Source organism: Coenobita brevimanus, chromosome 87 (genome assembly GCF_032717465.1).
Source record: "Coenobita brevimanus isolate Jiangsu-jjx chromosome 87, ASM3271746v2, whole genome shotgun sequence".
Classification (NCBI taxonomy): domain Eukaryota; kingdom Metazoa; phylum Arthropoda; class Malacostraca; order Decapoda; family Coenobitidae; genus Coenobita; species Coenobita brevimanus.
In genome coordinates this window covers 14,653,268-14,669,211 of record NC_137040.1, presented here as the reverse complement: position 1 = coordinate 14,669,211, position 15,944 = coordinate 14,653,268, and the positions used below count along the sequence as shown (strand labels likewise).

Below are 15,944 nucleotides of genomic sequence, written 5' to 3'. Positions count from 1 at the left end.
CTGACTGGGTACAAGTGAGATGGGCACTGGAATTGGGCTTAGGTTAGCTTCTTTTACAGCTGTTAGACCATTCAGATTGGCTTTAAACTTTTTTGGGGACTCATTTGGGTGGGTTTAGAACTTGGATGGGGGGGAAACCCAAGGCTCAAAAATGCATTCCTATACTTTACATGATCAATCGGCCCCAATTTACAATACCCCGCCCAGCGATGGGATATTACCTAACCAACTGCATCGTTAAACCGGGATTTGCCTGTAGTTAGCAGTAATAAAAATTAAAAAAAAGAGTTTAACTACAAAAAGGGAAGCTATCATGGCCTAAAATACAGTAAAAGTCCCCTCATTTGGCATCTGGTTTTAAAGTGTTTCCAGTCATTCAGCGGTTTTCATAAATAGTCCCATTACAAAAGTTCTCTGATTTTCCAGTACATTTGCTGAGCCAATCGGCCAATTTGGTGCTGTTGGTGCTAGATCTAGCACTTTTCTTAATAATTTAATGCTTTTCACAATAATCTAATGCCAATAAATATTAGATTTTCCTCTATATCTAGTGCGTTTTGAAGTCCAATTTGGTGCGAAAGTCTGAACAGTTCACCTATAGCTTAGCATGTTTTAAAGTTGAGTTTAGCACTTTTGAAGATTTCTGCCTGCCAACACTGCATGCGCCATCGATCATCATGTCCTGTGAGTGTCTGGCTTTGTGAGCAGGACCTTTCAAAAGTTTGGGAAACTTTGTCATGCTATTTTATGGTCATCCTACGTTCTTGTGTTGTGCTATGGCCTCTGCTAGTGAAAAGCTTACTGGTGTTGTGAAAAAATGTACCCATATAGTGCTGACCATCACCAAGAAGACTGAATTACTGTATTGAAAAAAATTGGAGGCAGGTGTTCCCAGGAAGAAGATAATGGAAGATTTTGATGTGAGCTCTTCCACTATAGATGACCTTAAGAAACAGAGGGTCAGTTAGTGCTTAGGGTTGACTAATAATCCTTGCCAGACACTGTGATTCCAGTGGGGTGACCAATCATGATTGCATGAAACTTTATGGCAGGTGTTCCCAGTCATCTGGCAGTTACTGCTCTTTCAGCACATGCTTGGTCCCGAAGATGCTGAATGAGAGAATTTTTACTGTAGTACTTCATATAAATAGATGGGAAAGGGGAGCTTAGAGGACAAGATATAAATGTTACATAAAGAAAATTCTGTGAATTTTATAAAACAGGAGTCCAAAATTATATCCCTCAGGACAAAGAAACAGAAATATGTGTGAAGAAATGGTTTAATACAGGATGTAAAAAATCAAAAGAGAATACTTGCTGTGGAATAGACACAGAAGACACAAGAGTGAAACGTCCTATAACAGTTATACACAAGCAAGAAATTATTATACAAGGATAATGAGAGAAGCTCAAAGACAGTTTGAGGAAGGCACTAAAAATAAGAGTAGTGAACAACTGAAGCTATTTTAAAGCTATATCCAAAGCAAAACCAAAGTTAAAGGTAAAATACAATCCATCATGGATGAGGGGACAATCTATATCCAAGAAGAAGATATCTGTGAAGTACTTAACACAAAATTCCAATCAGTTTTTACAGAAAAAAGTAATTTTGAGAGAGATGATAAGGAAGATGCATGGCCACACATATTACCAGATATAAGAATATCGGAACAAAAGATACAAGACGAGTTGAGTAAATTAGACAAAGGAAAAGCAAAGGGTCCTGACAAAATTTCAGGTTGGATGCTACATGAATGTGCAGGAGAGTTAAACAGACCAACATATTTAATATTCAAGGAATTTTTAGGTCAAGGTAAAGTACCTGATATTTGGAAGAAGGGAAACATTATATCCCTATTCAAGAAAGGAAACAGACGGAATCCACTCAACTACAGACTCAACTACAGACCAGTATCCCTGACCAGTGTTTTAAGTAAAATACAAGGAAAGCTGATAAGTAAAATCTTGGTAAATCATCTGGAAAATACAATATGATAAGAGAAAAACAATTTGGTTTTAGAAAGGGAAAATCTTGTGTTACTAATCTATTAAGCTACTGTGACAGAGTTGCAGAAACACTACAGAAAAGAGAAGGATGGGTAGATTGTACATTTTTAGATTTTAAGAACGTATTTGAGAGAGTACGGCACCAAAGGCTTTTAAGGAAACTGTACTATCAAGGAGGAATCCAAGGTAATCTGTACTGTTGGATGCAAGATTTTCTCAGAAAATGAGATGTGAGAACAGTACTATTGGAAAATTACTTGTCATGGAGAGAAGTGACTGGCAGAGTTCCACAAGGCTTAGTGCTGGCACCAGTTATGTTTTTAGTATATATAAATGACACTGATGGCAACACTGGATATGGAGGCTTCCTAAATATGTTTGCTGATAATGCAAAATACAAATGAGGATTAGCTACAAACACAGACTCTTGCAGAGAGCTACCAGATGAATTAAATAAGCTTCATGAATAGTTGGCAAATGGAATTCAGTGTGGACAAATGCCTTGTAATTATGTTTGGTAAAAGTGGAAAAAGACCAAACTGGAATTATAACCTAGGAAGTTCATCATGATCATCGTCACCATCTAATCCTGTGTTGACCCATGAGGAGTATACTAGTCCGGGGCTAGGCAAGTTGGTCCTGACATTTAAGATGCGAGTGACCACTGACCAGCCTCACTCATCCCTGAGTGGCATTATGAGAACAATAAACGCCAACCATCCCTTGGATACAAGCCTGCACAGGCTGGATCTGGTTGGAGCACCTTAATTGCCCATTAAACCATCAGGCACCATAGTTTGGTTATATGGTTCCCACCCAGCATAGTAAATGGTTTCCTGGTGTATAGGAAACCATTTGGTTTGTCACTCAGTGTAGAGTTACCTGCAGACAGAGCAGGAAAGTCAAGAGGAAGGAAGGAAAGATGGAAGATGTGAGGAAAGCAGAGTCACCTGAGAGCAGCACTACATTGAGTGAGTGGATGGCGTGTGCCCCCAACTCAACCCTACACATATCAGAAAAGAAGAACCTAGGATAATTATCAATAATACACCAACTCAGGCTGACCACATCGATGAAAAGATTCGGAACATGTATACACTGCTTGCTAATATGAGAATAGCATTCACATATATAAAGGAACAAATGCTGAGAAAGATAATAACATCATTCATCAGACCAACCCTGGAGTATACATCAACAGTCTAGAATCCATCTATCAAAAAACACATGGATTAGACTGAAAAAGTACAAAGGGGAACTACAAGATGGGTACCAAGCTTAAGGGATCTAAGCTATGAAGAAAGACCAGAAAAATGAACCTACTAACATTACAAGAGAGAAGCAAAAGAGAAGACATGATTATGCAACATAAATGCATCACAGGGAAAGAAAAAACAGATATAAATGAGTATATAACCTATGAGGAGGCACCAGCAAAAGGACACTGTAAAAAAAAAAATACATAAAAAGTGAGGTGAGAAAGACAAAAGGAAATTCAGTTTCTCAAACAGGGCAACTGATCAACGGAAGGTGCTACCGAATGAAATAGTGTGCCAAAACTATTCATACATTTAAAGATATGTATGATAAAAATGGTTTAACACATGGGATGGTACAAGCTTGACTCATTCCTGTAAAGATACAATTAGATAAGAACAAGCACGTAAGGTAAGAACAAGACAGTTAAGTTTTTCTTTTACAATAGTGGCCACACTGTTAGGATTACTTAGGCAAAAGTATAACTGTGAGTCCTAGAACATTAAATAATGTCATTATGCATTCACAATCCCAGGTCTTCGTTTGGTTGGATGCCCTATCCTTCATGTGGAAGACTAACACTTAATCTACAAAGATATTTCCCAGTCTTCACCCGTTTCTGCCACTGCTATCGATTTGTGCCCCTTGACCTCTATACCTGCACCCCCAAGTGACTGACCAGCCTGCCTTTAGTGTGTGCCATGCAGATATGTGCTGAGAGAATCAGAGCTCTCCCCTTCATTCCCAGTTGCCCACAACCATGACTCCTCCTACCAGTAACTCCCAGTCATATTTTCTCTTAGACACCACAAACCTTTTACAGCTTGGTTCCTAGTTCTTGGGCAAATGCCTCTAGCTGTGACCCTGTTTTAAGACTGTTCAAATCTCTCAATAATGTCTTCCTCCTTCCACACCCATTTCCTCTTTTGGAATGTGCATTCCATCCTGTGAAAGACTTCAGACTTCTGGGCCACTGTGAGGGAGTTTCAGTCTGGAGACGTAGGCCTCTGTGAGACCTGGCTCACCCCCTCCCTTTCCCTCTCTATACAAGGATATTCCACCTTCTGAGCTGACTGGCACAGATTAGGAGGCAATCTTGCGATAATTGTACATGACGATCTTCCCTGAAGTCTACTTCCTCTGACCAGCTTTCCAAGTGAAATTCTTGAAATCCTGACTGTCTGGGTTGCTCTGTCCTCTGGGTGGGTCACAGCTGCTGTTCTTTACAACACATTCTGATATGTCTCTAGGGGCTAAGCTGAAACACTATCAGGCTCTCCAGTCTCCTCCATGCCTCTTGACGGGAGACCATAATGCCCAGCACCTTCAACGGGACCCGAGTGTGCCTTGGTCCACTAGTAACAGGACCAAGGACTTCCCTGCCAGCCTTCTGCTATCCAGGTCTTGCCTCAACCCACTGACACACACGGGTCTCCCAACTTCTTACAACCCACAGACAGGTCATGCCTCTATGCTCAACCTATGCCTGGGAGAACCAATGTTTGGAGACACCCACATCATCACAGGACCTTGCTTATTCATTTCATTCATAAAGGCAACAACATGCTTGTAAACACTGGTCTTAGTCACCTAATGGTAACTCTCCAGGCTGCTCAATCTCTGGCAGCCTCTTTATTCAGTCCCTTATCCCTGAGGTCAGAGTCTATGACCTCATCCCAGGTGTTTTTCGGTCTACCTCTGGCTACCCCCAGCATTCACACTTGTCACTTTCTGCATCCAACTGTCATCCCCCTTCCTATCCACATGCCCAAACCATCACAATCTACCACTCTTATCACAACACCAATACACTTGTCTCATCCTTCCTCCCAGCTCTTCCATCATAAACTTAACCCTCCCAGGCCTCACATTATCAGACGTGCTGCACATCCACCTATTCATTGTCATTTCTGTATGCTAGAGCCTTACCTTACCGTGGTAATGACTTTCTTCCTCTCCATACAGCTTTGCCTATCCTAGGTCCTTCCCCCACTTCAGTCAGCTGATGATCAGCTGACAATGGTTGATCATCATACCAGTCTGCACTATTAGCATCGCCTTAATAGAAAAACACCCCGCTGGAAGATGCTATAACAGCCTCCACTTCCTCCTTGGTGGATGCAAATAATTCAGCCTTCTGCCTCTCATATGGCTGCCATCTGTCCAAACTTGCAGTACCAAGGTGGACAGGAAAGTGCTATCAGGTGATGAGGGCACACCATCAAGTATGGTACAGGTGAAAGAAGTCTTCCACATCAGCCCATCCTGCTGAACACCATAGACCGCATGCAGTGTGGACCTGCATTTAGATGGCAGCAAAGCAGAGCTCCTTCCAGACATTCTGTTCATCAGTGTCCTTCTTTAACTCGACCTCCAGGGTTATGGGTTTTTCCGGGCCAATGCAGGGCCACTGCCAGTCCCACTCTTACCTCATTCAGCGGCATGCTATTGACCTTTTTTGTAAAATAAGGCTAAATACCTTACCTCTCACTTTTCAGCCTTCCTCAGAGTCTCAGTGCAAATCCTGGGCCTATGGAATATACAGGAGTCTATTGGCAACAGTATTTCCACACCACTACCAGAAGATTTTAGTGCCCCACTCACACCTGAGAAATTTAGGTGTGCCATTTGCTCTTCCCCTTCTCACAAAGCAGCCAGCATGGACTCAATTCCCAACAAATTCCTGCCTTACCTACCTCCCCCAGTCTCTTTGGCCTTGCATGACTTCTACCATCAAAGACAGACCACTGGTGCCTTTCTGGTTCAGTGGCAGCACTTCCACCTCCTTTATTTCCCCAAGTCTGGTAAGGGTCCAACCGAACCTGCTGCTCACAGATCTATTGCCCTTCTCTCATGCAATGCCAAGCTGCTAAAATGGATGGCCAACCATTGCTTCATCTAGCAGGGTGACACCTGGGGGATTTTTCAGACACCAAAGTGCTGATTCCAGCCAGGCTTGGGGACCCATGACATTCTCCTCCAGTTGGAGCATCTCATCATCCAAGCCTACAGCAACTAGCAAATATTACTGACAACTTTTTCAGACATGCAGGGGACCTCTGACTCTGCATCCCACAAAAGGATGTTGGTCAAGCTCTTTGGCATAGGACTAATGAGATATGTCCTTGCCTAGATATGGAGTTTCTTGGGGGACAGACATTTGGGGGGGGGGGGTGCTGTCCTAGACATTCCCAATTAAACCTGGAGTGCCCCTGGGCTCTGTGCTCAGACCTTTTCTTTGCATTATCGTTCTTTTAGACATGCTGCCTTCTCCAAGAATCCAATGCTCAATTAAGTTGATGACTTCTCCACTGCATATCTAGCATCTTCCCTTTGAGAGGCTCACACAACCCTGGAACTTGCCGACTGGGCTATGGCATGGGGTCTTAAACCATTAATGCCTCCCAAAGTGCACTCATGAGCCACACATTGTGCAAACTGCCCTTCTTGCCAGTGATATGTGTAGGGTGAACTCCTCTCACCTTTCCTAAGCAGCAGCACACCTTCCTCGTTCCGCACCTTGACTGACTTCACCTGACATGGTGTGACTAGAGTAACTATTCATAACCTTCTTGTCTCCATTGCCTAGATACCCTGAAATGTGTGGCCTCACATTCAGTCACATATGCAGAAGCTTGACACCACACAAAACTCCACTCTTGTCAGGGCCTTAGGGCATTGTATTCTCCTCCATAATGTCCCTCCATGCCATATTTGGTCACCTACCCCTCCAAGCCTGCTGCAAGATTTCTGACTGCATCCTTCTCTCCTGCATCTTCTGCTGCTCCAGCATTCATCCTGTCTCCTCCCTCTTCTGTGGTACAGACATTTAACCTTTTTCCTTGGCCAGCATCCTGCTGACTGCTGTCTTGAGGGCCCTGAAGGACCTGTCTCTTAACCTCATCCTTGTCCCTTCTCAGTGTTACCTTTTTCTCCCATACCCTCTTGGGCAGACTTGACAGCAGTCATCATCCCTAGACTACCACTCTCTAACTGCCATTCAGTAGATGGCATCAAACCTCCCCTGATATTTCATATGCTGGCAGCAACCTCTTATGGGTTTTTCTCCATCCTCACCAAGAGTTTGCATGCACCTCTTGCCACCTCAAGTTAAATATTGTGCTTCAAAGTCAGACCTGGTGAATGGATGGCCAGCATGGCCTGCTTACAGCAGAACTCTCTGCCATCTTCAGTGCACTCTCTGTGTTGGACAACACCTTCCTCCACATGATGACATTTTGTACACGGATTCCCTGTCCTCTCTGAACCTTCTTTCCCATCAGCCTTCAGCCCACAAAGCAGTGTCTTCACCATGCAGTCCCTTCTCTTAGGTTTCCTAGTATCAACCTCATGGGTGCATAGGTCTCTAATAGATTCCCTCTGACAAAGGCAACAAAGGGAACAAGATATCTGATCTGGCAGCAAAGTCAGCACTCTCTGCTTAGGACACCACACCTCATGCTTTAGATCCAGAGGTACCTCACATGTGAACATGTGAAGGAGAATGTGCAGTTTCTTGCTAGGGGGCATTCTGGATGGGCCTTGCCAGCAACATGCACTTTGGTATGCTCGAGGATGGAACTGAGGCCCACTAACACAGTACTGCCATGATCCTCAGAGGTGACTAGATACAATCCTTACAGACTGAATTGGACACACATGACTACATAAACATCCTCACTGAATGGGTTTGGCTGATGACCCTTAGTATCTGTGGTGCCACATACAGTAAAACCTCAGTAAGTCAACCCTGCAGAAGGTGGAATTTCTGGTACGTCGAACTCTGACTGAGATGTGATTTAGTGTTTGTTCAATCCGTTACATTTTAGTTTCTTATATTCCAAGTGCTATATTTTAGTTTACTTTATTCCAAGTGTAACATTTTAGTTTAACTGATTGTAAAGTGAGGTAAACAAGTGCGGAACTTTACGTAATTAAGTGACTGTTGCATCCCTCCACCTATGCAACCTATGCTAGCCTAGCCTATGACATGCACAAAATTTTTATCATTACTTTCATTGCTTTATAAATGCATCTTTAGTTTGGTATTAATTAACAATTATTCACTTATAACTTGCAATTACTGGGGGATAATATATATTTTTTCAATTATTTCCAGCTAGTCAGAAAATTCGGTAAGTCGAATGACCCTAGCGGCCCATATAGTTCGACTTATGAAGGGTTTACTGTACATGAGATGACACATGACATCTTCCTAATCTGCTGCCCTAGGCTCTGTTCCCTTCATACCACCCACCAAGACCATCTGGCCCAACAGGGTATCCTCACATCTAATGTGCCTTAACTCCTGGGTGGTAAACCAGTATCTCAGTACCTCTGTCATCGTGTCACTCATCTCACATGTGCTTTCCTGAGAAGTTTAGGTCAGTCGTCCCATACCTGACGTAGGGCTCCACTCCAACTCTGACGCAAAGGCACAAGGCCAGTGATCTGGTGGCCAACATCCTACACCATCCAGAAGAAGAATTTCACTATATTTTGAGAAAAATGCAGCAGCCAATTGTAACCTTATTTTTCCGCAGGATACATACCTCAAACATGATCCTACTTGAATATGCAACCTTCTGGAACCTAACTACCACAAAGGAGTAGGGTCATCTATACCTTGTCTTTGACTGTTTGAGGTTATCAGAGAATGTCTTTGTCCAATTAGAACCCTGATAGGCAAGAAATAGCCATCACCAGCAACTAAACGTGACAAAGGTTGCATCACTGCATGTGGCCACCACCTGTCAAACATATAGGCACACTTTGTGCCATGAGTAAATATAGAAAACTTAAAACATTAAGCAAGATTCTGGATGGCATATGCTGGCTACCAGATATGTCTTCTAAAATGAATCTCACAGTTGTGCAATTAAGTGTATCTGGGATATCAGCAAGTGAACATGTTATTGCTAGCTTCACTTCTATTAAGTGAATCTTTATGGCTATGTCAACAGATGAACTTTTGTTGCAAATGCTATAACATCTGTATGACATAATGCAAATGTTCGGATCCAACTGCACTCAGTAAAATGCTTATACTCAACTACTGCACTTAATTTCTATTAATATAAGCCAAAATTCCTCTACAGTACACTAGACTTCTACTTCCCAAGATTTTGTGATCTCCACCCTGACATGTGAAAAATGATGATTCTTTATATTTTATTACTGAAAAGCACATGTACGCCCAAATAAAAATATGGCTCTAAAAGCCAGCCCTATGAATTTCAGTACTGAAATAACTTCATTAATGGCAAACTCCTTATGTACATGACAGCTATGGCCTTTACAACTCACGATCATGGAAATTTTGCTATAAAGAAACATGGGTCTAACCTGGTTGGTGTCGCTGTCTGAGGGAGCAGGCATAGCCACTAATGCCTGCCGTGAAGATGTAACAGTGTTGGAGGAGTCATGGTGGTGATGGTGGTGGTGATGGTGATGATGATGAGGGAGCTTGGCCACACTCAATCGTCGCAGTGGGTGTAACGTACATTGCTTGGTGTGCTCTGCCCCAACCCCTGCCCCACACCCACACTCCATCCCACCCTTGCTGGCTGCTGCTGCTGCTGCTGCTCGTGCCACACGCTGCTTCTCCATCAGTTGAGCCACAATCGCCTCAACCGTCTCAGCAGTCTGATAGGTTATAATCGGTCATAAAACATTCCCATCTCAAGTGAATCAACAGTTATTTAACCTCAGTATGATTTCTAACATTTCCCCATTGCTTTATAGGCTTTCTTAATGCTAATCATTATTTTCACACACAAATGTCTTGCATGCTTAAACAAATACCACAGTAGTCATTAACGCAGTCAATGATAATAAAATGAATAGAAAGCTCATAACACAGAGATGTTTATTACCTAGACCCATGTCATCTCTAATGGCTGTTCTGGTCATGCTAAGTATCATACATATTAATCAAAGGAATTATATATATATATATATATATATATATATATATACAGTAAGGTCCCAGGTTATGTCACTCTTGACTTGCATCAATCTCAGTTATGACAGTCTGCTACAAGGATATTTTTAAAAAATAAAATAATGAAGAAATAAACATAAAGCACAGGTTTTAAAGTGTTGCTGTCTGAAGCGAGATGTCTCTTTCCACTCTATTCTCTTCTCATCCCTCCTTCCTTATTTCCTCCCCTCCTTCGCTCATCCCGTTGTTTCCCCATTCCTGTTTCCTTCCTTAACTCCCTCCTCCCTCTATAATCCCACCTCTCATCCTCATTCTTTTAACTTCCTGTCCATTTCCTCACTAATCCTTAATCCCACATCTATTACTCGTTCCCTTCTCCATTCCTCTCTTCTATCCCCCTCTCTTTATTATTTCTTTTCCTAGCTTCCTACACCCACTTATCCTTCTCTTCCCCCCACACATCACACTTCCTTTCCCCCTTTTTATTTCTGTCCTCCCTTCCCTTCTTCCCTCCCATTCCTTTAATATACTCTCCCCTTTCTCCATTTCTCTCTCCTCTCCCTTTGTTATCCTGTCATCCCTTTTTTCTTCAATTTCTTTCATTTCTCTCTTTTGCACTCATTCCTATCTCCCTTCTCTTTTCTCCTATTCATCACCTTGTCTTATCTATTCTGCATCCCTGTCCCTCAAGTTTCACATCATCTCCCCACCCCCTAACTCACTCCCTTGAGGCATAAATGTATGATGTGCAGTCAGAAACTCAAGTTACAAACAATATCGATTTATGTCACTTCTCAGGAACGGAACTCTGAAGTAACCCAGGACCCTACTGTGTGTGTGTGTGTGTTCTTACCTAATTGTATCTTTACCGGAATGAGTCAAGCTCGTACTGTCCCGTGTCTTAAACCATATTTATCGTACATATCCTTAAATTTGTGAATTGTTTTCGCACACACTATTTCATTCGGTAGTGCATTCCATTGTGTGTGTTCTTACCTAATTGTTCTTACCTAATTGTATCTTTACAGGAATGAGTCAAGCTCGTACTGTCCCATGTCTTAGACCATATTTATTGTACATATCCTTAAATTTGTGAACTGTTTTGGCACACACTATTTCATTCGGTAGTGCATTCCATTGATCAATTGCTCTGTTTGGGAAACTGAATTTCCTTACGTCTTTATCACCTCTCTTCTTATGCAGTTTTTTGCAGTGTCCTCTTGCTGATGCTTCTCCATATGTTAAGTAATCATTTATGTCTATTTTCTCCTTTCCTGATATGCACTTATATAGCATTATCATGTCACCTCTTTTCCTTCTCTCCTGTAGTGTTGATAGATTCAGTTTATTTAGTCTTTCTTCGTAGCTTAGGTCCCTTAAGCTTGGTATCCATCTTGTAGCGGCCCTTTGAACTTTTTCAATCTTGTCTATATGTGTGTATTTACCTATTTGTATTTACCTATTTGTAGTATACAGGAATTGAGCAATGCTCGTGTTGTCCTGTCTCCATATCCACATTTATCAAGTCTACCTTTACACACATGAATGTTTTTCTCATGCACCACCTCTTTGTCTAAGTCGTTTCAAATATTTAAGAATATACCTAATTGTGATATACACGAAATGTACTATGCTCGTGGGTTTCCGTCGCTGTTTCTCAGTAAGTCGAATTTAACTTTAAACTCGTTTAAGTTTTTAGACTGGACGATCTCTTTGTCCAGGCTATTCCATAAGTCTATACTTCTGTAAGGAAAGCTATATTTCTTGATATCCTTCAAGCAGCTTGACTTTTTCAATTTCATTCCATGTCCTCTTGTTGCTCTCTTATCCCATACAAACAGATCTTCTTTGTCAATTTTATCTACTCCCACCATGGTCCTGAACACCGCAATCATGTCTCCCCTCTTTCTCCTTTCCTCTAACGAAGGCAAATCCAGTTTTTCCAGCCTCTCTCTGTATGACAGGTCTGTCAGACTGGGGACCATCTTGGTTGCTGTTCTTTGTATTCTCTCAATCTTGTTTATATCTTTCTTTTTGTGTGGGCACCACACTACCGCTGCATATTCTAACCTGGGGCGGATCATGGCCACTATCAATTTTTTCATCATTTCCTCATCCATATAATGAAATGCTACTCTTATGTTAGTCAAGAGCTTATAAGTCTCTCCAACTATCTTGTTAATGTGCTTTTCTGGTGACAAACTATCTTGGACCAGCACTCCCAAATCTTTCTCTTCTCTCCTTTTTGTGATTAATTCATTACCCAAAAAATAATTCAGTGATGGTCTCCTGGTACTTTTACCCATTTCCAATATTTTACATTTCTTTACATTAAATTTCATTTCCCACGTCCGGCTCCAATTGTGTATCCTATCCAAATCCTCCTGCAGTATTTTACAATCCTCCTCAACCTCTATCTTCCTCAAGATCTTTACATCATCAGCAAACAGACTCGCATAACTGTTCACTCCATCTACCATATCATTTACGTAAATCAGGAACATTACTGGCGCCAACACTGAGCCTTGAGGGACTCCACTTGTTACTTCCCTCCATCCAGACATCTTTTCCTTTATTACTGTCCTCATTTGTCTGTCTCTCAAAAAGTCTCTCATCCATTCCAGAAGTTTCCCCTTTAGTCCTCCTATATATTCTAGTTTGTGTGTGTGTGTGTGTGTGAGTATACAGTATATAAAGTAAAAGTCCATTAACACATAAGCTTCAAAACACCCATATCTGGACATTCCTGAGTGCGTGCGATACGTCCACATCTAGCCCGGACCTACTTCCCAAAATGGGACAGATTGTAGGTCACAGCGAAACCTATCAACCCTTTTCACTGTCTCCCAGGTCAGTCACCTGCCAGTCATGACGGAGGGTGAATGTAGTGTGCAGTCACGGGAGTATTCTACCTCCACTGTTTCACTACATGTTATGTTCTATGTTATATTTTTATGGCTAGGAGAGTCTTAGTGTATAGAAAATAAATAAAATAAGTAAGAAATTATAAAAAAAAAAACTCATTTCAGGTTCTTCAAACTTGTGTAATTCTCTTAAGGAAAATGAACTCATGTCATTTTCCTTAGGTAAATGGCACGAGTTTGTAAAAAAAATCAATCATAAAACAAAATGATAAAAAACCCTCAATGCACTTCCATAGCCAACCACCTCTCAATGTCACCACTCATTCGTTCACCACTGAGCTACCATGGCCTTTGGAAATGAAAGTCAGACATTCATACCATAGTTTCCCATATGCCTTTCAGTGAAAAAAAAAAAAAAAAAAAAAAAAAAAAGTATAATGAGACTCTTCAACCATTTTGCGATTTATAGCTAGCTATTATCCTATGTACAACTGTGTGTGTGTCTATATGACTCGACCATAACCCTGTAATCCATATCCAAGCTTATTACATTCAGTACTGTACAGTTTCAAATGAATGTGAGGAAGGCAGGATACTTTATCTGAACCTTGATCCCGCTTTAGTGAAATCACCCTTATATAAGCCAGCACAGTATAATAAAGACAGCATTTTAGCTAGCTGTTATCCCATCCATGTGCATGTGTGCCTATATGACTTGAATGTAACTCATGCATTTCCATGTCCCTTACAATAATTCCATACTATACAATGTCAAAGATATGTGAGGAATGCAGTAAATCTGAAACTTAACCCCGCTAAAGTGGCAACCCCGATATATCACCCACAATATTTGAACATTAGGTTTCCTCAACTTCATCCGACAAGAGATTGTTGGTCATTTTCTATAATCACATCTCATAAGTATGGAAACAGATTTACTAGAGCCAGGAAACAGGTGCAATTCACTCTGCACACTTGATTTCCAGCAGGCCCACATGCATCCGTTTATCCCTTATCCTCACCTGTCCTGCGGTAATGGCCTCGACCTGCGCCCCGTCTTTGTCTCTCCCATCTCCCACCAATGCTCTCTCTCTCTCTCTCTGGTTTTTATTATCACCAGTGGTGTTAACATATTATATTTCCTTATTTTTCACGGTACACATCAGCCTCTTTATCAGTACATCCTTTTTTCCCCTGTGGTTTGTTTGCATATCCATATCCTCATATTATTCCTATATATATATATATATATATGTACTTGTATATACTGTATATGTAAGTTGGTACAACATTCCTTTTCCCTCCCATAGGACTTTCCACAACACCTGTCACTTGTTTCTTTCTTTCTCTTCGTCACTGTGATCTGGAATCCCTTTCCCCTGAGACCTCACCTTCTTTACCCTACCTGCCCCTCTACAGCCCCTCCGTACCAATATCTCAAGCCCTCCCTTACACCCCTACCGCCTTGTGTGTGTGTGTGTGTGTGTGTGTGTGTGTGTGTGTGTGTGTGTGTGTGTGTGTGTGTAATTCACCGGGTCAGTCAGGATCACGTGATGGTTTTTTGTGAACATCGGCATTTTACCCTCCGGGAAGAGAGCTGAGAGCTCATATAGTCCGATCTAAGGGCAAAGCCTTGACCTTCACACACGCACACACCCATCCTCTTGGTCAAGGAGGACAGTGACCACCCGCTTTCTCAGTGAAACTTTTTCGCATCCCGAGCAAGGCGCGAACCCCCGTCTTAGCAGACGCTAGGCGAAAGCGTTACCACTGCACCAGCGAGCGGTGTGTGTGTGTGTGTGTGTGTGTGTGTGTGTGTGTTCTTACCTAATTGTATTTTTATAGGAATAAGTCAAGCTCGTACTGTCCCACGTCTTAAACCATATTTCTTGTACATATCCTTAAATTTATGAATTGTTTTGGCACACACTATTTAATTCGGGAGTGCATTCCACTGATCAATTGTTCTATTTGGGAAACTAAATTTCCTTACGTCTTTATCGCCTCTCTCTTCATGCAGTTTTTTGCAGTGTCCTCTTGCTGATGCATCCCCATAGATTATGTAATCATTTATGTCTATTCTCTCCTTCCCTGATATGCATTTATATAGCATAAGCATATCTCCTCTTTTCCTTCTCTCCTGTAGTGTAACCAGCTTCAGTTTTTCTAGTCTTTCTTCGAAGCTTAGATACCTTAAGCCTGGTACCCATCTTGTAGCGGCCCTTTGAACTTTTTCAGTTTTATCTATTTGTTTTATGAGATGAAGTCTCCAGAATACTGATGCATACTCCAGCGTTGGTCTGATGAATGATGTTATTATCTTTCTTAGCATGTCTTCATTTATGTATGTGAATGCTATTCCCATATTTGCAAGCAGTGTGTACATGTTCCGTACCTTCTCACTGATGTGGTCAGCCGGAGATAGTCTGTTATTAATAATCACACCTAGGTCCTTCTCTCTTTCTGATATGTGTAGGGTATTATTTCCTAACTTATAATCCAAGTCAGGTCTTTTTCCATTCTTACCAAACTTGATCACATAACACTTGTCCACACTGAATTCCATTTGCCATGTACAATATTGCTCCATTCATGAAGTTTATTTAATTCTTCTTGTAGCTCTTTACAAGAGTCTGCATCAGTAATTCTCCTTTGTATTTTTGCATCATCAGCAAACATATTTAGATAGCTTTCATTTTCAATGTTGCTATCTATATCATTTATATACACTAAAAACATAATTGGTGCCAGCACTGAGCCCTGTGGAACTCCGCTAGTCACTCCCCTCCATGATGAGTAATTTCCCCTTAGTACTGTTCTCATTTCTCTTTTTCTGAGAAAATCTTGCATCCAACAATACAGTTTGCCTCAAA

At 41.5% G+C, this 15,944-nt stretch overlaps 1 protein-coding gene across 1 annotated transcript in view; it reads right to left on the bottom strand.

Moving 5' to 3' along the window:
* Camta (Calmodulin-binding transcription activator) overlaps positions 1 to 15,944 on the bottom strand; it is a 1,827,966-nt gene that overhangs the window by 1,420,895 nt on the left and 391,127 nt on the right. Inside the window, exon 13 of the mRNA XM_080281035.1 lies at positions 9,610 to 9,909. Coding sequence (XP_080137161.1) covers positions 9,610 to 9,909 — 300 coding nt within the window. The remainder of the gene's footprint in view (positions 1 to 9,609; positions 9,910 to 15,944) is intronic.